The 23,551-nt window shown below is 45.5% G+C and overlaps 1 protein-coding gene across 4 annotated transcripts in view; it reads left to right on the top strand.

Moving 5' to 3' along the window:
- RBM20 (RNA binding motif protein 20) overlaps positions 1-23,551 on the top strand; it is a 190,123-nt gene that overhangs the window by 147,296 nt on the left and 19,276 nt on the right. For all 4 annotated transcript variants that reach the window (XM_041743319.1, XM_041743321.1, XM_041743320.1 and 1 more), the window contains exons 6-9: positions 7,198-7,341; positions 10,127-10,258; positions 16,728-16,807; positions 18,560-19,229. In XM_041743319.1, the coding sequence (XP_041599253.1) occupies positions 7,198-7,341; positions 10,127-10,258; positions 16,728-16,807; positions 18,560-19,229 (1,026 nt within the window). The remainder of the gene's footprint in view (positions 1-7,197; positions 7,342-10,126; positions 10,259-16,727; positions 16,808-18,559; positions 19,230-23,551) is intronic.

Here is a 23,551-nt window from a genome sequence, read left to right as displayed (position 1 = left end):
TCCTCAGATGGCGGACAGTTCTGGAACTTCTCTCTGTCCACTGTGGCCTCTCTGGTCCATGGCTTAGAACACTCTGGTCTCTGGACTTCCAGAGAGCATGAAGAACAGTAACTGATGTGGTTACTGCCTACCCCTCCCCCACCCTTCCAGCTCTGTCATTGCTCTTGTACCCTGGGTGGGGGGGTCACCTTGTGCCTTTTCAAAGTGAGCAAAGAGCCAGGGGGAAACAGGATACCTGAGTGGCTTTTGTTTTCTGAGCTTTTTTTCTTTTCTGTTTACAAATCTTAAGTAATTTTTCTTGTTGCAAAAGTAGTACAAACATGGTATAAAAAATCCAAACAGTAACAGAAATATAAAAAATAGAAAACCCAGCTCTACAGATAAAACTGACCGCAAATGTCTTATACTATTTATCTCTAGTCTATGTATGCATGTTTAATTAGAAAAAAGTATATATTTTTGCAAAAATCAGGTAATGCCATGTCATATTGTGCCACTTGGTTCTTTTTATTTATTTAAGTTTCCAAAATATCTTTTCATTGGTATCTAGACATATTTCCATATCTAGACATAAAACCCTATTTTATGCTGTAATACCCTCTGTTGGATGCATCTACCTTGATTTATCAAGTCTGCAATTGATCAGTTTTTCAGTGAGACCAGGGTTGTAATCACAAATCAACCAGTTTGTTGCCCACAGTTCGAGTCCCTTAGCTTCTCCTAGGTGTCACAGTGTATTCTGTAGCTCTAAAGTTTACAGGCATATTGAAGTTACTTGGCAGGTGAACCACCCAAGACCTGTAGGCAAGTCTGACACCAATAAAAGCAGATGTACTTTAGGTCAAAGCTAGCATGCTTTATAAAATACATGAAAGTGTCAATAAAGATATCTGTGTCTGCCCTCCAGGTTAAGCCAAGATCCATAGCTATGCAACTTATGCCCATTTGCTATCTGCATAATATGTTCAAAATCCACACCATGAGAAATGAATATCTGCCATGTGTGTGTCCTGAGGTGTGTTTAGCACAAAATGAGAGACTATGCCAGGCGAGATTAGGTCCACCTGAAGAAGATCAGGCTGGAGCACAGAAATTGTTTATTGAAGATCCAATCTACACTTTGTCGCCTTAGGAAGGACTTTGAGAGACTCCTCTCACTCAGCAGGCCCAATGCCCTAAGCCACATTTTTATTGCAGCTTTGTGAGTTATTTGAACTGAGCCTCTTCTTTGAACTCCTCTATGAAGCCTGTTCCCACCTGCATCAGAGGGCACTAAAAGGTCTCGGAATGTTCCTACACAATCTGTTTGCTGCTTTCACATTTCCATCCCTGTATAAGAGATTGAGTGAGTTGAGAGGTCTGGAACCCAGCCACATGAACAGTAGAGGCAGAATCTGTTTGTTTGTTTTTTAAGATTTTATTTATTCATAGACACACACACACACACACACACACACACACACACACACACAGAGGTAGAGACTCAGGCAGAGGGAGAAGCAGGCTCCATGCAGGGAGCCCGACATGGGACTTGATCCTAGTCTCCAGGATCACACCCCCGGCTGCAGGCAGCGCCAAACCGCTATGCCACCGGGGCTGCTCAGAATCTGGTTTTAAATAAGTGATCCAGCAGGTGAAAATGTACAGCCAAGACCTCTGATTGCACATGGGGGAATTCCAGGTCTGAACTGGCCTGAAGGCCTACTGAAGTGTCTCCCAGGCTGAGAAAGGATGACTGTCCCTTTAGGTTAGTAGTTAGGACTTTGGTTACAACCCCTGACATATTAGCTTTCTTGGAGATTTGACTTTGGGCTGAAAGTTTCAAATGCACCTGTTACATGTGTGCCTTCCAGGCAGAGCAGCAGGTGGGATGTCAACAGAGTCCATTAACACTTCACATCAAAAATCCAAGTTGGCAAAGTCTTCAATGATTCTCTCTAAACTCATCTACTCTTCTGCCCCAGAGCACATAAACATATAACACACATCTTTTAAAGTGTATATTTTATAACTTTTATTTTATTTTATTTTATTTTATTTTATTTTTATTTATTTATGATAGTCACAGAGAGAGAGAGAGAGGCAGAGACACAGGCGGAGGGAGAAGCAGGCTCCATGCACCGGGAGCCTGATGTGGGATTCGATCCCGGGTCTCCAGGATCGCGCCCTGGGCCAAAGGCAGGCGCCAAACCGCTGCGCCACCCAGGGATCCCATAACTTTTATTTTTAATATAGTTCAGATTTACAGAAGAGTTGCTCTAGAGGTATATCTTTTGCTCAGATTTACTACTTCTTAATATTTTGGCCTGTTTGTCATTCACTCTCTCTGTCTCTCTCTCTCTTATTGTCCTTATGTTTAATCCATCTTAATGTCTTATCCATCCGTCTAACCATTTATGCATGTTTTTTTTCTGAACCACTGGAGACATTGTACCTTTTCACCCCTAACCATCTCAGTATGAATTTCTTAAGAACACAGACTTCCTCTTTTTTTAAAAAAAATTTTTTTACTGGAGTTCGATTTGCCAACATATAGCATATCACCCAGTGCTCATCCCGTCAAGTGTCCCTCTCAGTGCCCGTCACCCAGTCACCCCAACCCCCCGCCCACCTCCCTTTCCACTACCCCTTGTTCGTTTCCTAGAGTTAGGAGTCTCTCATGTCAAGACTTTCTCTTACATAATCACCGTACAGTTGCATTTTTTCGCCTCAGTCTGGGACCATCATAGCATATCCTTTAACTGTTGGGAGAAAGAAAGAGACATATATTTTAAGGAGACTGTTGGTTGCCAGGGATTGCATCAAGGCAGTTTACATACTTTGTGGCATTTTTGTCTTCTAAAGAGTCCCATAGAATCAATTTTTATTTTCCCTGTTTTATAGATAAGCAAACTCAGGCTTGGAGAAATTCAGAAATTGCCCCAGGGTTGGTCACTGGGGAGTAGACACAGATCCAGGTCTGTCTGATGCTCTCACTGCCCTGGCATTGGTGCCTGGAGACCTGCCTACATCTTTAGTTCATCTCAATATATCATCTCAACTCTTCTAGACGCTGCAGGCAACAGAATCATTCAGGGAGTGGCAGGGCTCTTCAGCAAGGTACTCACTGCTTGGAGCTTATCTTTAGCCCTGAAAGATGAGACCACCCCTAACACAGGCGTGTCTGCAAGATAAACATGCTTCATGTTCATGTGATTAGCTGATCACATAGAGAGGGAAGACAAAAACGTGACATTCACAGGGACGGGTATTGGGAAAGACACAGGTGTCCTGTCTTCCTGTTTATGCCAACACGAGTGGGGAGGGTTATTGCCCAGATCCTAGGGTTTAGTTGGGCAAGTCTTCTGGGAGGAGTGGAATTGTAGAATTTAGAGCCACACAAGCACAGATAGGTCATATCTGGAAAGGACTCTTAATGCATAGGCTACCTCCCTTGTTCCAGAGATTTGGAAACTGAGGCTTGGAGAGGAAAATTAGTTTGTCCCTGTCATGCATCCAGCCAGTGGCCAAGCTGGGACTCGGATCCAGGTCCTCTGTCTTCCGGTCCATCAGGAAGCCCCACACTTCTCACAGCCCATCCTCTTCATCATTGACTCCTATGTACCTCAAGCAGCCACTACCCTGCATTCCATGTTTGGAAAAGTACTGTATCTGCCAAAGAAAGTACTTATATTAATGAGTAATTAAGTGGTTACTCATTTTCATTAATCAAAGACACTGGTTGACATACCAATCAGACTTTCTCTTCAGCTTAAAATCTAACCAGGGTTACCATATCAATAGACTAGAGACTCAACCTAGGTTTTTTAAATATCAAAAATCATGACCCTCCCTTGAAATATTATTACCTTCAAAGGCCCTCAAGGATGTATTGGAGAACCCAGGCAGGGAGTCATCATGCTGAACACTCAAAGGCACCCCAGTCATCTCTGCCCCCAGTGGACAAATTTTACTCCACCTGTCCATCTGAAAACCTCATTGTCTCTTCCTCTCCCCTTTCCTGTTTCCTTCCTCCCTCCTTTTCTGCCTCATTGTTCGGATCTGCCATAGGGCATAAGGCAAATAATAGCCACATTTATGTGAATAGTCTCAAGAATAGATTAGAATACATATATATATAACTGGACACCTATTATGAATCAAATATGATTTTGAACTTGAGTTTTTACAAAAAGATATTTTTAGATCAGTGGTAGAAAAGAACATAGACCAAAGTATCCTAAATCAAATAGTTGCAGAAGAACATAAGACATACAAAAATGTTGTTTTTTCTAACCAGATAGGGTTTCTCACTTGCTCTGAAGCCAGACACTATGCAAACAAACCATTAACACAGAGATGGCTCAAGAATTTTTAATCCTCAAGATTTTTATTTCTTGGTCACTTCATAAAATGATAAGTGGAAGTAAACTGGTTGAAATGAAGAAGCTGCTGGTGGTCACTGGAGGTCCTTGGCCTCCATCCTGAGTCAGTAAATCCAGACCCTTGTGCACATCACCAGTGGAGAAGCTCCAAATTAGTATAATTAACTGGGAGGATACGAAACGTCTCATGATTGTGATATTAAGGGAATCAATACAATCCAACTTATATTTATTTTTTTTAAAGATTTTATTTATTGATTGGTTTGTTAGAGAGAGAGAAAAAGAGAGAGAACACGTGGCAGGCAGAGTAAGAGGGAGAAGCAGGCTCCTCACTGAACAGGGAGCTCAATATGGGGCTCCATCTCAGGACCCCAGGATCATGACCTGAGCGAAGACAGATGCTTAGCTGACCGAGCCACCCAGGCGCCCCCCCTCAACTTTTATTTCTGATTAAAAATCCCAGGAGAAGAAAGTGCTCTTGAAATGTATTTTTAAAATTTGAGTGTAAACCTTAATTGAGACCTATTCCTTTTAGGACCTAACAATGTCTGCAGCATGAATTCCTCTTGCTCTTTGAGGACTGGCAGCTGAGAGGGTGCCAGGTTCCACTGCCCAGCAGCTCAGGTACCAGCCTCTTGAGTGGCTCTTTCAGCCTGGAGGAGACAGGGACAGAGGTGATGGTCTTCATGCTGCTCACTAGGCAACTGGACAGACAAGGAGCAGGGTGCAACCCAGAATGGCCCTGTGGGTTCTGTGTGTCTGCCCTGTCGTCCAAGCAAGCACAAGTTAGCCCAGGCCGACCACAGCAAAGTCATATGGGCAGAAACGTGCTTGCTTGGAGGAAGCCGGGCAGAGCACCCAGCTCAGGCTGCCTGTTGATAATAAACTCTGAGGACCTGCCATTTTGACCTGCCTCCGTGCTCGACTGGGTCTGTGGTCTTTGTGTGGACTCTAATGAGAGGCAAAGATCCTGCATCTTACTGGTCCTCCTCCTGTCATCCCTGGAGAAGGGTTCACTCCTTGTGAGGCAGGCTCAAACTCAAAGTCTCATAACTTGTGGAGAGTTCCAGTTGCACTCCATGTCTCCATGGAGATGCTCTGGGAGCTGCCTGGGCCGTATGCTAAATCCCGTTCCTTCTGGAAAAGCACTTGACCTCTGGACATGGCCGAGGGGAGGTCTGCAAGGGATACTGGGGTTTCTCCAATTCAGGGCTGAGCCATAAAAGGAAATTCTCATTGACTCTAATTGTCCTCAGCCCAGATGAGACAAATGAGGGCTTTTTGTGATAGAATTACCCAAGTATTAGCCCTTGCTAGGGATGCGACCCACATCAAATGTAATTAGATGTTGAAGTTCACTTTATCTTTTATCATAATCATGGTGATTATGCAAATGTGCACTATGCTATTAGAACGTGTTTCAGGTTTGGAAAATTGCATCCTTCTCTTCCACGCTGGATTGGCTTCTGGTTACTAATTCTTGAACCTCCCAGAGACTCTGGGCTGATTAAGGTTTGCACAGACCAAACAGACGCACTTCTTCCCTCCCGGAGCTTTGATTAGGCCTGGGTCTTGGCTTCCAAATTCCAAAGGCCCTCTAAGGGCCTTTGGGACTGCTGGCTAGTGGTGACGACAGGGAGCTAGACCCCAGGGTTTGTCTAGAGCAGCTCCTCTTATTTGTGGAATATATTGGGCTGGTGACCAAGCTTGTGTTTGATAAAAGGCTAACAAAGTTGTGAAAGCCACTGCCCTAAACCACAGGTTGTTTCCATGTTTGTCTATATATAAGGTTCTCACACATCCTTGCCATGCTCTTTCTTCTGTAATCAAACAATAGGAGGTCTATAAAACAAAACAAAAAAAACCACACATTAAAAACATCTTTCCCTTATTCCCTTCCAGTTCTGGTCTTTGAAGATAACTAATATTGACAAGTTGATAGGTATCCTCCCCTGCCTGCCTTTCTCTGTGCAGCATGAATTTCTTGTGCTTTTTTCATTGTGAAACATTTTTCATTGTGAAACATATCAAACTAGTACAGAACAGTACAGACTAGTATAATTTAAACCTTGTATATTCATCCCCCAATTCCAACAATTATCAAGACTTTACAACACTTGCTTTATCTCTTTCTTATATATTTTGATTTTTTTGTTTTGTCTTACAAAAATGGCATTGTACTACATGCACTGTCTGGCAGCTTGTTTTTGTTTTGTTTTGTTTTTTTTACTTAATTACTTAACTATCTTCAAAATTATTCCTTATCAGTTCATTTACCTTTGCCTTTAATGCTCTGTAGTCTCCCACTGAATGCTTGAACCATCGTTTACCCAAACATTTCCCTATTCTTGGACATCGAAGGTGTTCCCAGAATTTTTTGCCACCTTATAAATAACTGCAGTGTCCTTGTACATAAGTGTCGATATATTGGTGCATTTATTTCTGTGGGATAGATTTCCAAAAGTGGGATGGCAAGATCTGGGCTCCCTATGCTTTAAGTTTTATTAAATACTACTAAAGTGTATTCTCAAGAAATGGTAACTGTACAACCTCCCACCAGTGACACATGGATTAGCCCACATGTTCATATTCTGACAGTCCTGGATAATGTGATTACTCATTAAAATGTTGCAAATCTTTGCTGGAAGAGGGTGGTATAAAATTGGTATTTTATGTGCATCCGTGAATGAATGGATTCGTTTTCAGCATTAATTTCAGAAGTTATCCTTTTGTAGTCATTATTGGGGGGAAGGTAGCCCCTAGGAACATCTGGAACCAAAGGCCAGAGGGATGTGTATTTCGAAGACCAGCCCCTGCTCTTTGTTCCCGTTAGTTTGCACAGCGGAGACCGGGTGCTGGCCGAGTGGTACACATCTGTAACCTCCCCGAAGGAAGCTGCACGGAGAATGACGTCATTAACCTGGGGCTGCCCTTTGGAAAGGTCACTAATTACATCCTCATGAAGTCTACTAATCAGGTAGGTCTGGGCACTTTCACACCAGTAGGCACCAGAGAGACCACACATTGGTGGAGGGCAATTATATTATTATTATTATTATTTTTTAAAGAAGCTGGTCTTAAAGAAGTAATGCACAGCTGGCCTCTTGTTGGAACAGCACAGAGGCTTTTGGTGGTGGTGGTGTTTTGTTTACTCTTGTCTCACCTTAACCTCCTTGTGATGGGTACAGATTTTTGTGAGTTGCCTGGAAGTAAAGAGATATTTTGGAATGAGGTATTCATTAACATAGAAAAGCTAACTGGCCCCCAAAATAGAAATCCATGGGCTTGAGTCTTTTCACTGTTATGAACTCCCTGAGCTAAGGCTACAGTCTTACCATCTAAGCTTGTTCAAATCTGAGGGCCTGGATTTAGAGCGAGCCAGCAACTGACTGTGAACAGGTGTTTTCACAGATCTTTGGTGTTAATATGAGGCCCTTGGGTCTTGTAGCAGAAGAGTGGGTGGGAATGGATGGGTGCCAGGTAAGTCTAAAGGACAAAGAACCTTTAACCCATGGGGGGTTAAGTCAGAACTTGCGGGTTAATATGGCTGTCTTCGCTTCTAATGTCAAAGGAGGAGTTTATATTAGAAAAATGGCCGGGCTAAAAAAAAAAAAAAAAAAAAAAAAGAAAAGAGAAATGGCTGGGAATGAGAATATTTTATTTTATTGTTAATAAATATATTTACTTTATGGACCAAAGGAGCAGACATAGAAGAAGTTCTTTTCTTTTTTCTTTTTAAAGGTTTTATTTATTTGTTTATTTATTTAGTGAGCGAGCAGGGGGAGGTGCAGAAGAGAAGGGGAGGGGGAGAGAGAGAATCTTAAACAGACTCTACCCAGCCTGATGCGGGGCTTGATCCCATCACTCCGAGATCATGACCCAAACCAAAATCAGGAGTTGGGCACTCAACTGACTAAGCCACCTAGGTGCCCCAGGAAGTTCTTTTCTTAATTAACATATGAACTTTAGAGACTCTGAGCCACATCAGATGATCAGCAGTCTTCCTCCATCCACTTGGGCTTAGACTACTCAGTCCCTTTGTTCCAACTGCTCAGAATTCTGTTTTGGGTAAATGCACATGATTCAGCTTGCAACATTAATGCAATGAGATTCACTGATTTAGTATTATTCCCATTTGACAGTTGAGAGCTGGAGGTGCTAAAATGTTTGCATCAAGAAAAAGGCACTTAGAAAGCTGGGTGGCAGGATCTGAAATAAAACCCTAAAGAATCTTGACTTCTTCATCTCCCACACATCTGCCATAGATGGTGACAGCAGGGAAAAGCATCTCTGAAATTCAGAAACAGATGTGTGGGAAGGAGGGAGGATGAGCTTGGTTAGCCGGCTTGGTTCAAGAAACTGGGAGTGTAGCGGCTCACAGTGAGGGCTCTTTTGTCACATATCACCTTTCCTTTTCAACACTGAGGGACCAGATCAGTGTGCTGTCTTGTACAAAGCAAACAAATCTAAGAAATGGTAACAGCAATGAATCTACCAAAGCCACTATTGGGATAAACTAGCAGGTCAGTCAAAACAGTCTATTTAGAAACTGACTGAATAAAAAAAAAAGAAAGAAAGAAACTGACTGAATGCAAAAGCCCATTCTTTTTCTGTTTTATTAGAACAGTTAAAGAGGAAAAATGCTATCGAGCTATAGTTATATAGTTGAGGGTTTTCTTCTCTCACTAACTCAAAAAGCTAAGGTCAAAGCAAGAAGCTATGACCTTCTTTCAGACCCTGAGTTTTTAGTATTTTTCTTTCTTTGCAAAGAAAGTGAGAGCTCAAATACCCTTGGCTGTGTCTCTGTCTCCTGCCCTCATCATGACAAAATAGCACATTTTGCAGGAATCAGGCCAAGGTCACTTGTAGAGAAGACTCACTCTCTCCCCTACCTCTCCTCAGGGCCTGTGGCTTAATGGAACTTCCCATCCCAGGGGGGCTTCTGTGGCATGACGTAGCCCAGGGTGGATATACATAATTTAAGAATCACTGGTACCCAGGGGAATCAGGAGAAGGGCCATCTTATATAATGAGCTCTTCGGGTGAAGTTAATAAATAGGTCTCTTTGAACAGATGGGATCAAAGACAGCTTCTTGTACTGATCTTTTTTCTTTTTATTGAGGTATAAAATACTCCAAAGTGTACTAGTCTTAAGTGTACAACTCCATTAATTTTCTACATGTGTACACCCATGTAATTATCAAAAAGGTCAGGAGAGAGAACATTTCCAGAACCTCACACATTTCCTCATGTCTCTCCCAGTCAGAATTCCACCTCCACCCCAAAGGGAGCCTCAGCTCTAATTTTTATCAGCATTGATTCATTTTGTCTATTCTTGAACTTCATAGACATGGAATTATACCTAGTACTGAATTTTTTTTTAAAGATTTTTATTTATCTATTGAGAGACACAGAGAGAGGCAGAGGGAGAAGCAGGCTCCCTATGGGGAGCCGATGCAGGACTCAATCCCCGGACCCCAGGATCATGACCTGAGCCAAAGGCAGATCCTCAACCACAGAACCACGCAGGTGCCCCCTATGGCTGAATTTTGTTTAAGATCATTCAAGTCAGGAGTACCTGGGTGGCTCAACTGATTAAGCACCTGACTCTTGATTTCAGCTCAGGTCATGATCTGCCCCACGTGGAGCCTGCTCGGGATTCTCTCTATCCCACTCCTCTGCCCCTCCCCACCTAAAAAAAAAAAAAAAAAAAAAAAAAAGACCAAGTCAACTTCAGCTTCCGTCCTTCCATTTTTCCCTAGGCCTTTTTAGAGATGGCTTACACAGAAGCTGCCCAGGCCATGGTCCAGTATTACCAAGAAAAGTCTGCTGTGATCAATGGTGAGAAGTTGCTCATTCGGATGTCCAAGAGATACAAGGAATTACAGCTGAAGGTAAAGCATTCTCTCATTGTTCAGTTATTCAACAAGCAGCAGCTGAGTGTCTCTTTGTGGGGCACTGACCTAAGTGCTGGCAAGAAGGAGAGGACAGAAAAAAATCTAAAAATTACCCACTGCCTTGGGTGATATCACATGGGGAGGCCAACCATTATAACGTATCAAGAAAAATGCTTATTGAGGTAAATACAAAATGCAAAGGGATGCTGGAGACAGGATAACTAGTTGCCCTGGACCCAAGGAGGATTTTACAAGGGAACTCTTTTGAAGGATGAAGAAAGAAGGGACATAAGGTTGCATTTCAGAGGTGGGAGCTCCAAGCATAAACCCCTGAATATAACCTCCTTCTCTACCAGAGAGATCTTCAGTAACTTTTTCTTCCTCTCTCACTACCACCCCATCTTGGTCTCTTATTCACTCCTCTGTCCTCTATTATCACATCTGAAGCCCCTTCTAAACAGCACATGACTGCATTGGCCACTGTCAGAATGACTGTCAGGGATGAATTCAGATCATTCCAAATGGCTTTTATTTCTGTTTTCGCTTGTTCTACATTTCTCTCTTATTTTTTCTTTCTTTTCCTCCCTTCTTTTATTGTGAAATATAACATACATTCAGAAAGATGACTAGTTATGTATTGTATACTTTTTTTAAAAAAGATTTTTATTTATTTATTCATAGAGACACAGAGAGGCAGAGACACAGGCAGAGGGACAATCGGGCTCCATGCAGGGAGCCCGACGTGGGACCCCATCCAGGGTCTCCAGGATCACACCCTGGGCTGCAGGCGGTGCTAAACCGCTGTGCCACCGCCACCGGGGCTGCCCTGTATTGTATACTTGAAACATAGTAATGGGAGCACCTGGGTGGCTAGGTAGGTTAGGCCTCTAACTCTGGACCTCGACTCAGGTCATGATCTTGAGCCCTTCATTGGGCTCTGTGCTCAGCATAGAGCCTGCTTGTCCCTCACCCTCTGCTTCCCTCCTCTTTATCTCTCTCAAATAAATAAATAAAATCTCCAAAAAAATAATTTTTTTAAAAGTAGTAATGGTTGAAATCTCATAAAACCACCCCCAAAGTCAAGAACTAGGACATCAGCCACACTCAGAAGCTCCTCTGAGTCCCTCCCTCTCCCCTCTCCTGACTTTGAGGATGATCACTTCTTTTCTTTCCTCTATAGTTCCACAACCCAGCTGTGCCTCTCTTAACATCATCATTTAGTTTTGCCTATTTTTGAATTTTACATGAATGGAATTATACTCTTTGTGTTCTTTCATTCAACATCTGCCATCCATGCTGGGTGTGTCTATTTTCACTGTTACATAAATTTATTTCTGTATGTATGCTTCCTAAATTTATTTATACGTTCCACTGTTGATGGACATTTGGACTGTTTCCAGTTTTAGGGTATTAGGGACAAATTACTGTGAACATTCCTGAATGTGGTATCCTGGTACATGTGTACATGAGAGTGTAACTAGGGGCACATACATAACTAGGAGTGGAATCACTGGATCTCAAGGCATGCTTACCCTGAACTTTACTGATAATCGTAGCAGATTCTTATCAAAGGTAGCTGTCCCAGATTTACATTCCTACTAGTGTAAGAGTTTTCAGTGGTCTGCATTCTTGCTAACATTTTTTCTTTAATTTTTGCCTACCTGGGATAGTATCATGATTTATCATGGTTTTATTTTTTATTTTCCTGATTACTAATTGAGGTTGAGCCCTTTGTCCTATGTTCATTGGCTATTCCATTTGGATCTTCTGTGGTGGAAAGTTTCTTTTAAATGTCCATGCTTTTCTTTAGATTGTGTCATCTTAATGGTTTGCAAGAAGGAGTTCACTTATCTGGAGTACTTAATCCATTTGGATATATTGCTTTTTAAAAATATTTTATTTATTTATTCATAAACGAAGAGAAGAGACATAGGCAGAGGGAGAGGCGGGGCCCCTGCAGTGAGCCTGATGCAGGACTCCATCCCCAGACCCTAGGATCACTCCCTGAGCCAAAGGCAGACGCTCAACCGCTGAGCCACCTAAGTGTCCTCATTTAGATATATTGTAATTAAATAGTTATATTTGTACTTCAATCTGCGTTTTATTTTGTGCTTTCTACTGTCTGTCCCATTTTAATAGCCGACCTTCCAGTTTGCTTTAGCTTATTCCACATTTATTTATGATCTATTTTGTTCATGACCCACAGCCTTTGATCTGCCTTCGAGGTTGAAGGCAGAAGACAAAGGCAGGCTCAGTGGTTGTTGCTAGCTAGGAGCGGCATTCTGACAAGTCTACAGACATAGATGGTAATGTGTCAACCTGCTGCCGGTTGCCAAAGTCTTGATTCTGTTTTGCTTGCATTATTGCTTCTGAAGTTCCTTTGCCAACAATTCTAGCAGAACCTGGCATTTTTTCCCCCTGGGGAATGAAAGCACGTTGCTTTTCTCAGACAAATGAAAGATCCCATCCCATACACAAAGTTTCTATTCTCCTGGATTCCCCCCTGGAGGCTACAATGGAATTTCTGCTTTAAATTCCCAGTAGAGGGGCGCCTGGGGGGGCTCAGTGGTTGAGTATCTGCTTTCAGCCGAGGGCGTTATCCCGCAGTCCCAGGATGAGTCCCACATTGGGCTCCCTGCATGGAGCCTGCTTCTCCCTCTGCCTCTGTCTCTGCCTCTCTCTGTGTGTCTCTCATGGATAAATAAATAAAATCTTTTAAAAAAAATAAGTAAATTCCCAGTGGATCTCTGGTCTCAAAATGAGATGTTGTAAGATTCTTATTAGGATTAGCAGCAAAAAAAAAAAAAAAAAAAAGGATTAGCAGCAGTACTTAGCTTTTAAATGAAGGTACTAAGGCCCTGTAGTACCTTACCACGGTAAGTTTGGGGTGGTGCAAACACCAGGGTCTAATGAGGTCATGTAGTCAAGGTCTGCATTCAGCAAGTGTTCAGTGAGCACCCACTGTGGGCAGGAACTGGGCTAGGCACCATGGCTAGAGACCTAGAAAGCTGGTGGAGGAGCTCACAGTCTGGTGTGAGGAAGAATGGGAAAATAGAACCATCGACAACCATGTGACCTGTTCCGGATTGGAGGGTACTGGTGCTACCTAGCTTTTACCTCTCCCTGCTCTGATGAGCTTCGACAAGGTGCTTCAACTGTGTGAACCTCAGTTTACCAGATCAGTAAAGGACTCTACCTTGAGTTCCTTGGTTTTAAGCACTCCTTTTTTTCATGCACTATCTCTTTGAGTCTTGCAGTCACCTTCCCCTGTGAGGTGTACTGGGTGGATAATAGCAGTAATTATGACAGTACAACAATTATAACAAGAATAGGTACCTTTAAAAAAAAGATTTTTATTTATTCATGAGAGAGAGAGAGAGAGAGGGACAGAGACACAGGCAGAGGGAGAAGCAGGCTCCATGCAGGAAGCCTGACATGGGACTTGATCCTGGGTCTCCAGGATCACACCCTGGGCTGAAGGCGGCTCTAAACTGCTGAGCCACCCGGGCTGCCCAAGAATGGGTACCTTTAATTGAGTCCTGGCGCTCTGGGTCAGGTCATGCACCAGACACTTCCCATACGTTATCTACTGTAATCCTGACATCAGTACTGTCAGACAGGTGTTCATGATCTCGGTTTTACAGATAAGGAAATGGAGGCTCATAGAAGTTCAGTGATTTGCACAAGGTTGTAGGTATTGGGAAAGCCATGATTAAAACCTAGGCCTTTTTTGGTTTTGCGTATGTCTGCATCTCTATATTGTATAAGTCTGATCTCCATTGTCCATGTGAGAAATCAGGTAATTTGCATTTAGTCACCCAGCTGGTAAGCAGCAGATAATAGTCTAACAGAACTTCTCAAACTTTAATGTGCATACAGATCCCTGGCAGGTCCTGTTAAAGTGTCTGGTTCCCTGGGGCAGGGCTGTATTTCTGCCTTTCCAACAAGCTCCCGGGAGGCGTTGCCAGTTCTCACAGCACGCTTTGAGTAGCAGGGATCTAGAACACGTCGTTTTCTGCCCTTTAGAAAGGATTTTCTGCTCCCAGGCTGTCACAATGGCTCTCTGTGAAAGCATCTCAAAATGTAGTACTTCAATTACATAGTAATGCGTGCACATGGGCCCTATGTTGACATGAATCAGCTGGGACTTTCTCCCTGCAAGTGGCAGAAAATTGTCTCATTTAAGCTTATCAACTAAAATAAAAACCAGGAATTTATTGGCTCCTGTAAACGAAAAGTCCAGGAGTAGCCCTGTCTGCGGGTACAGCTGGACTCGGAGGCTAAGTGGTATCATTAGGACTTGGCTCTTCTCCACTTCACCTTCGGTTGGCTTTGCTTTATTTTGGGGGTCTCCTTGGGACGGCTCCTGACAGCCCCAGTTCCATCCTCTAGGTGGCGTCATGGCTTCATTGACTTCACCAATTCTGGCTTCTCATCCTCCTGTTTCTTTCACGGAGAGAGCCAGAGTTTTTCCAGAGTAGCTTGCTCAGAAGTCCTGAGAGGCCCTGTTATTCGGCTAGGTGGGACACATGTCCTTCCCTGAACCAATCTCTGTGGCCAGGGAAGGCCAGCCTGTGACTGGCCGGGCCTGTGTCCGCTCAGAGCAGGGGTGGAGGAGGGGGAAGTACCCCCCAGGGAGGTAGACAGCAAAACACCAGATCCATATGCATCTCTGGGTCAGAGGGGCCACCACTTGGGCTCCCACCAGGGCTTTGCAGAGCAGGGTGTTGTGTGTGTGGGGTTTGATTGGTCTTTTCTCTTGACCTTTACCTTTAGCCCACCCAGGCAAAGTGGAGGGTGAAGGGAGACAAAGAGGAGATTTAAGGTATTTCTCATCTCCTCTCCTGAATATTTCCTCAGGCTGGCGATCATGTCTCCCTATACACTTGTGGCAGAGTCTCTAATCCTCAGGGGCCCTTTCACATAACAGGTGCCCCGCAAATACATGGAATGAATGGGAAAGAGTGAATCTGAAGGAATAGTAAAAAGTGAGTTTTTTCTTCCTGCAGACCTGGAAGAAGTATTTTCTGGGTTGTTCTACAGAAGACTTCTCCAGAATTAGCATCTTCTATGCAGAAGGGAACTTGGAATAATTTAAACCAGTGTCTCCCAGTTACTGCATCAGAGAATCATCAGGGGAGTTTTCAGGTTCTTTTGATCAGAGATTTCCTCCAGTAGATTTGGGGTGGGGTCCCGGGTGGTTTGGGGCTAGAGGGCCTGGTTTCAGAGCCATTGGTCTGGCCAGCCTCCCAGCCACGGAGAGGGTCTCTGGCGCTGGAAGCAGTGTTGAGTATGTTCCACAGTGCTCTTAGGAAGATTCTATCAGCAAATGGTGATAAAGGGTCTTCTCCACATAATATGTGGTGCAGGGAGCTTGGTCCTCACCTGGGGACAGTTTGTTACGTAACTGAAGAGACAGCCTATTTTTGTGGAAATTATACAAGACTTAAACATGACTGCATAAGTACAAGAGCTTCGAGAAGTCCTGGCAGTGTGACTTGGTTGTGTAAAGAAGGGAAAGATTACTGAGTAGTGCTTGAAGGCAGAAGTGAATTGGCCAAACAGAGGGTGTCCAGGTGGAAGGAGTCAGGTGAGAAGGGATGGAGACTCTGGAAAGCAATGTCGAGAAGGATCAGAGCTGCTCTGACAGGGCCGGGCTGTGACAAGTTCAGGGCTCATCTGGAAGGTTTCAGCATCTTCCCAGGACTTTTGAGGTCAGAGGAAACTCTCCAGCAGCTTCTTTTATGTAGGCCCACAACCTGTGGCTTTTATCAGCAGAGCCCGCCATGCCCCAAGGCTGTTGGTGAATGCCAGATGGGCCTCATTATCTCACCTTTATAGGTGGAGAGAGTGAGTCTCCCACAGACAACAAGCCTTGACCCTAGATCACCCAGTCAGCTGGGGGCAGAGCTGGGCTGTTCTTCCTGAGCTGAGATTCTCAGGCCAAGGTGGATCCCTCTGAGTATGCCAGTGCTTCCCTGGGACAGCACGGGTCTTGGATTCTCACCCTTAAACGCAGCAAGATGTGTTGATCATGAGCACCGTGGATGGTCCCCTGTGGGGTTATCGAGCAACATCAGTGTCATCATAGAATGGATGAAAAGACCCTATGTCTGAGACTTGCTTCAAAATATTCTGTAGGGGGGGGAAAGGTTGGGGGTATAGATGAACAAGATTGGTCAGAATCGTTGACAATGGAAATGGAGTCATGGGGGTTCAGTATACCATTCTCTGTGCTTTTGTGTATGTTTCAAATGGTCTACAATAAAGAGGTACCCAAATGGTCAGGGTCACTCCATTCAGCATTATGCTCACAGTCCTCATGCTCTGGATTAAACTTTTTCTTCCTCTAAAAAGGTACTTTTCCTCTTGGGTGGACTGGGCCGTGGATCTGAGTCCTCACTGCTCCCTTTTGTGTTTGCATGGCTATCTCTGATCTGATAATGACCTCTCTGACTTTGCCTAGAAACCTGGAAAAACTGTGGCTGCCATCATCCAGGACATGCATTCCCAGAGGGAGAGGGACATGTTCCGGGAAGCAGACAGGTGAGGCCCCAGCCCTGGGCATCAGGGCAGATTCGGGTAGTTGGGACACTCTCCTGTCTCTCATTCTTTGGGGTATTGAGTCAACCGTGCCCTTTCCTTGCCCTTGCCCTGTCCATCAGCTTATCTAGGCCCCACTTTTCCATGTGCCTGATGGAAGTCATCAGTCCAGTCTAGAAGTGCTGCTCAGGTTAAGCCTCAGGAAAATGCAAGATGGTAAGCTCCCTTCTTCATCTGCTCCTCCTTTGTTGGAAAGGAATATATAGAGGAAGGGTTCTGGTGGTATTTGACTCTTTGGGGCAAGTCTACACTCTGCTAAAACTACCTGAAAGTGTGTGTGTGTGTGTGTGTGGTCTATTTAGAACCACCTGTTGATTTTTTTCATGAGCTGAATGTAGATGCAGGTAAACCTCCCCAAAGTAGTGACTTCCCCAGTCACCTACTCTGAACATGGAATGCATTCAGTTTTCAAACTCATTTCTTCCTACTGGAATTGTGACCATGCCAAATTGGGGCTACAAGTTTCCCACTGTTGCTGCCCTACAAGGACAGCCCCTGTGGAGAGCCAAGGGGCAAGCACCTGGCCTGCACAATCTATGGTTCTTACCCACGGCTGCCACAGATGGCGCTCTCACGTCACTGCAGAGGGCTGAATCCAGGCTCTTTCCCCACCCATGGTCAAGGCAGCCTGGTGCTAGTGATCCACATGGGAGTGTCCCCTGGTTAGTGAGGGCTTCATGGGCTACCTGTATTTGGGAACCAAATGAAAATCACCTATTCTTTTATAATAATGGGTATATATAAATATATATGTGATTAAGTAGGTCTGCTTAATACCCAAACAACCTTCAGAAAGAGAGAGAAAAAGAGAAAGTGTTTATGTATGTGTGTATCTTTGTATGTAGCTGCTTAAGTTTGGAATTTCCATTTATTTGAGATTTTTTTTTTAATGGTTTGTTTTGTTTTTTAAACATGTATAAAGCCATATCATACTGCCTGCATTTCTGCAGTATTAGGAGGAACTAAGAGGTCTTGCTCTAAATCCTAGATAGATTGAGGTCCTTTTCTGGGATTCAGTCTCTTCATCTGAACACGAACTGGTCGGAGCTCCAAGGTTCCAAAAATCCAACCCCAAAAGGCCTTCCTTCTTCTTTGGTTTGGAATCTCAGAGCCTGCCCTCCTCACTCTCATCCTCCCAGTGACTAGCAGCCTCCTGCCATGCCCAGGATCTGAACAAACTGAGATGAAAAATAAGACGAATGGAGGCCAAGAGGTTGCCTTTATTATGGTAGAAGTCAGGTGAAGTTGGGGCTTTGGTTTTGTAGCCAAGGGGCTGAGTAATTGAACCCCAGGGTCAGGGAGCCTTGCCCACCAGGCTGGACAAGGACAACCTCCCCACATTCCAGGGGGAGAGTTGCCTGCTGCCTGAGCCTAGCTTCCTTCCAAGAGGAAGAAAGATGGAGTGGAGCCAAACCAATGCATTTATTTATCCCAGTTCCCAGGAGCAGAATGAGTATAGGGGCACAGATGGCTAGGACTGTCCTTAGGAAAAATCCCTCCTCCTAGACACCACCAGGGAGGAAAAGCTCTCTCCTATACCACTCTCTGTGTTGTCTCTAGAGTTGCAATGAAGAGCGTGTGGCTTCATGGGGTTCTGTGTGGGTGTGTCTGTGCGAGGGGCTAGTTGTATCCGTGCATGGTACATGGGGGCTGGGACATGCAGATTCTAAAACCCACTCTTTTGCTCTCTAACAGGTATGGCCCAGAAAGGCCACGGTCTCGCAGCCCAGTGAGCCGGTCACTGTCCCCGAGGTCCCACACTCCGAGCTTCACCTCCTGCAGCTCTTCCCACAGCCCTCTGGGCCCCACCCGGGCCGACTGGGGCAACAGCCGGGACTCATGGGAGCACTCACCCTACACCAGGAGAGAGGAGGAGCGAGACCCGGGGCCCTGGAGGGAGAACGGGGAGGACAAGAGGGACAGGGCAGACCTGTGGCCACACGATCGCAAACACTACCCCTGGCAACTGGACAAAGCCGAGCTAGACGAGCGGCTGGAAGGAGGGAGGGGGCACCGAGAAAAGCACCTGAGGCCCGGGTCCCCCGGCCCTCCCCACTCTGCGTCGGGCTACAAGAGCCGAGAAGATGGCTACTACCGGAAGGAGCCCAAAGGCAAATCGGACAAGCATGTAAAGCAGCAGCAGGATGCTCCTGGGAGGTCCAGGAGGAAAGAAGAGGCCAGGCTGCGGGAAAGCAGACACCCCCACCCCGAGGACTCAGGCAAGGAAGACGGGCTGGAGCCGAAGGTCCCTAGCACCCCCGAGAGCACCAAGTCTAAGCAAAATGAGAAAAACAGAACCAAGAGACCTGATAGAGACCAAGAAGGAGCTGATGACAGAAAAGAAAGCAGGATGGCGGGGAATGAGGTAATGATGCAATCTCTTCCCCAGGTAAGGAGAGGCAGGTTTCCGAGCAGAGTAATACTCACGTAATGGTGATGCACTTTTATCGAATGAATGAAACACTGAAGGTTTACTCTGTGCCAGGCACTGGACTGAACACCTTATCTCAATCAAGGTAGTCAGTCGTCACAGCAACTGTGTGAGGAATATTGGTAGTAATACTATTAGGGCTATAGATGAGGGAACTCAGGCCCAGAGAGCCCAAGGTAGTTGCCCAAGGACACAGTCAGGAGATAGCAGAGTGATGGGTCTCTGAATCCCTTGGCATGCTGCTGCCTGTGCTAGACATTAGGCAGCGACCTGATGCAAAGGCCTTCTGTGGCCCTGTGTGTGTCTGGGGTGGAGGGGCGCCACGGTGTTTGCACCCACAGACTCAGCCCTGGGAGATTAGGTTTGATCTGCTCCATCCTTTCTTCTGCCAAAAGCATCTGCCGACCCTGCAGTATGAAAGAGGGGGTAAAGAGAAGCAGCCACCAGCCACTAAATTACACTGGCTGCCCAGGGCTTGGTGTGCTGCCTCTGGACACTGTCCAATGCGTTACTTCCACTGTAATAAAAGTGCTTGGCAATTGGCTGGCACCTTTCATCCAAGCGTCTGAAAGGGCTTATAACCTACTACATGATTTCAGTTCACACAGTGGGTCGTGAGCACTATGGGTACAAAATTCACACTCTAACTTGACTTACACTTCTTGCCAAAACCACCTACATTTAAGTAGGAGCTGGACAGGATGTTGGAGAGGGGGGATCTGCATAAAGAGCCCAATTAAAAAAAATTCTACATGCGTATCTGACTCAGGAGGTGGTGACAGGGACTAAGATGAAATAAGGAGCCAATTCTCAACTCTATGGACACTGCAGAGTCACACTTTTGTCCACTACAGCATTCACTCTTCCATGCATTGGTGGGTAGCAGCACTAGATATGGGGGGCCCAAAGGTGAAGGATGTGGTCCATGCTGTGGCAGAGACCAAGGTCTAATGGTGGAAGGAGAGCTGCAAAAATGATTTACATTCAGTGGGGCCCGAGCTGGAGGAGAGTAGTGGACGAGCTGCCCTGTGGCATTCCCTCTGCATAAGGAGAGGGGGACAGCTGCACAAAGGAGGTGGCACTTGAGCTGGGCATTGAAAGTGGGGGGAAAAGCAATTTGGGAAGCAGTGAGGGCAAAAGTGAGAAAGGAAGACTGGTTTCAAGAACCTGCAGATAGCGTGGCTGCCTCTTTAGGGCATGTTAAAGGATAATGTTTTTGAAAGGTAAAATCATGGCCCTTATGCAAACATAAAATGAATACATGTCAAAGATGTTATTTAACACATTAATTAATGAGAGAGCCAGAAAATGTAAAGGCTGGTTCAAAAGAGAATCCAGGGGATCCCTGGGTGGCTCAGTGGTTTAGCGTCTGCCTTCAGCCCAGGGCGTGATCCTGGAGTCCCGGGATCTAGTCCCACGTTGAGCTCCCTGCATGGAACCTGCTTCTTCCTCTGCCTGTGTCTCTGCCTCTCTCTCTCTTTCTGTGTGTCTCTCATGAATAAATAAATAAAAATCTTTAAAAAAAATCCAGAGAGCACGCACCATGGAGATGCAATCGGGAATGCAGAAATGTATTTCAATAGATAGAAAATATAAAATTCCTTTGCCTCTCTGATCGAGAATCATCTGCACTGTTCATCTCCTGCAGTTTACAGGGATGCAAAATCGCTCAGCTCAAGATAAAGAAACGTGTAGACTCCTGTGGGATCAGACCTCCTGGAGGGGCATACTAGACAACAAACTGCTGTCCAGCCTTCCATGGACAGAACACCCTGTAGTCTGCCCATCTCAGAGTCTGCCTCAGTTTCTCCTGACTGGCCTATCGAGGGGAGCTCAGGAGATGAGATTAGGTACCTGGGGTGGAAAGTGGACCCATGAAGGCCTTCCAGTGCCTGGCTGAGGACTGGAACTGGATCCTGAGGACCTGTGAACCAGAGGATGTTTTTAAGAAATGCGTCCATGCTTGGAGGGATCTAAGGGGCTAGTGATGGGTCAGTGCCTCAATAAGAGGCTCCGTGGGACAGAGAACAACAGCTCCTTGAGCAGGGGCTCAAGCCCGGACCTCATGCATGGGCCACCAGCAAAGGGGTGGAGCTGCCCCTTCCTAATCCTACCCACACTTCTGCTGTTCTTCCTCAGTAACCTTATTGCTCCTACTGTTTTACCCACCTGCTGTCATCGGTTTGCCCATTTAAGGTGACACACACTGTGTGGGTCATCCCCAGAGCCCTGATGCAAAAAAAGATGCCCAGAAAGTCCCATGGGTTTCCCCAAATTCTGTCTCTCTAGCTGATTCTGCCTCTAATACCCCTAGAGTGGGGTCAGTAGGGACTTGCTGGGGTCCCCAACAGATTGTGTCTGTGGGTTTGGAGCCAGGAAGCCAAACACCATTTGGTGGAATATCAGCAGAACCAAGCCTTCTTTGCTGATCTTAAACTGTGTATCACAATCTTGAGGACAACCACAACCCCCACCCACCAGGGCTGCCCCAGGAGTCAGGCAACAAGCGGTGGTTGGACTTAGAGATAGAAGCAGCAGGGCTGAGTATGGTGTCCTTGCCTTTCTCCTAATATACGGGGCAGCTCCCACCACAGGGCATTCACATGTGTTCCCCTGCCTAGGCGCCTCTCCCCGCTGAAGTCAGCTTGGCTCCCTCCTCCTCTCCTTTGTGTTTACTTGTCACGCTCTCCCCATGTTTATTCCTAGAGAGAAAAACCACCACATAAAACCACGATGTTCCAACCTGCTTCTCTTCCTTCTCTGATGACCATTCCTAGGCCCACCTTATTCCCTGATATCTGTCTGTATTTTGCTTAGTATCTATTTCCTCCGCCCCACCGCCCCACCAGATGTAACCTCCACAAGGGCAGGAATTTTTGTCTGCAGTGTTCTCTGCTGTGTCCCCAGTCCCTAGATCAGGAACTGACACGGTGATTAAGAAGTATTTGCTGAAGGAAGAAAGAAATGACTGAACCCGGACCCTGGAGACAAAGGCCTGGCTCCTGAGAACCAGGTTACACCCTGTTCTTCTCTGCCTCCATTTTCTCATTTGTGAAATGAGGGTGATCACAAGGCTTTTGTAGGACTTTAATGAGCTTGTGCTCGCTTGGAACCTCTAAGATCTTTGGAGAAAGTGCCCATGTGGGAGAGGCCGGTGTGTGTGCTGCTCAGTGTTTGGTGGGTGACCAAATCCACACATAGGACCCAACCTTGAGCATAAGACCCCAGAAATCAAGTCGCTGAGTACAGTGAACACAGGAAAGCATCCCTTCACCGTACTAGAAGTGTGATCAAGGTACAGACCCAGATGCCTGGAGCAGGGAAGCCAGGCAGAGGATACAAACCAGGTAATAGGAGTGGAGCCAACGTGGAAAGAAGGGACCATGGCCACCCGAGGAGGAGGTACTTGTCTGTTGGGGGCAGTTAGCCACTGTGCTCAGTTCCATTTTATGGCTGTCATTCAGGGCTGCATGGCCTGAGCTCTTAGATCCCCCAGTTTTCTGAAAAGCAGCACCAAAGTCTAGATACTTAGGAAATGTCCCACATCTTAGAAACTGTATAGGCCAAAACATGTCTGTGGGCCAGATGGAGTCCAGGAGTCCCCAGTATAAATAGTCCATAGGAGGCAGAAATAGAAAAACTAATCATGCTCATTTGGAGCCTAGATAGAGACCCAAGCATGACAGAGGCAGCCTCTGCCGCTCCTTCAAGCCTTCAAGTCTCTGTTCTTTTATTGACTAATGTCCACAGAGCACCTAGCACTGGGGCTACCTTTCTGAGGGAAAGCTGAAATGACCTGTGATCTCATGGAGCTCATGGTCTAGTCGAAAGGTATACTGATCAATCCCTCAGATGAGTGGAAGAGCATGAGTGTTGAGTGCTAAGAAGGCGACGGAGGTATGCACTGCTTAATGCCTATGATGAATCAGAGGCTTCCCTGTGTTAGGATGTGACTGTTGAGATTTGAGGGAATGATGGGTTTGGTTTCACTGAGTGAAAAGGAAGGAAAGCAGACAGAACATCACATGCAAAGGCCCTGTGGCTGGAGGCCGGTGTTACAGGTACAGAGAGCCTGGGTTGGAATGGTGGGAGGTTTGTCTGGTCTGTCAAGGGGTCATATCACACAAGGCCTTGTGGGCAGGTTGTGGATTTTTGTCTTCATCCCAAGTGCAAGGGAAGCAAATGAAATATTTGAGCAAGAATATACAGTGAGATTATGGTAGTTTTTGAATTTTAGAGTGACCATTCTTGATTGC

This window comes from Vulpes lagopus, chromosome 2 (genome assembly GCF_018345385.1).
Source record: "Vulpes lagopus strain Blue_001 chromosome 2, ASM1834538v1, whole genome shotgun sequence".
In the NCBI taxonomy this organism is placed as follows: Eukaryota; Metazoa; Chordata; class Mammalia; order Carnivora; family Canidae; genus Vulpes; species Vulpes lagopus.
This window is presented reverse-complemented; position numbering and strand designations above follow the sequence as displayed.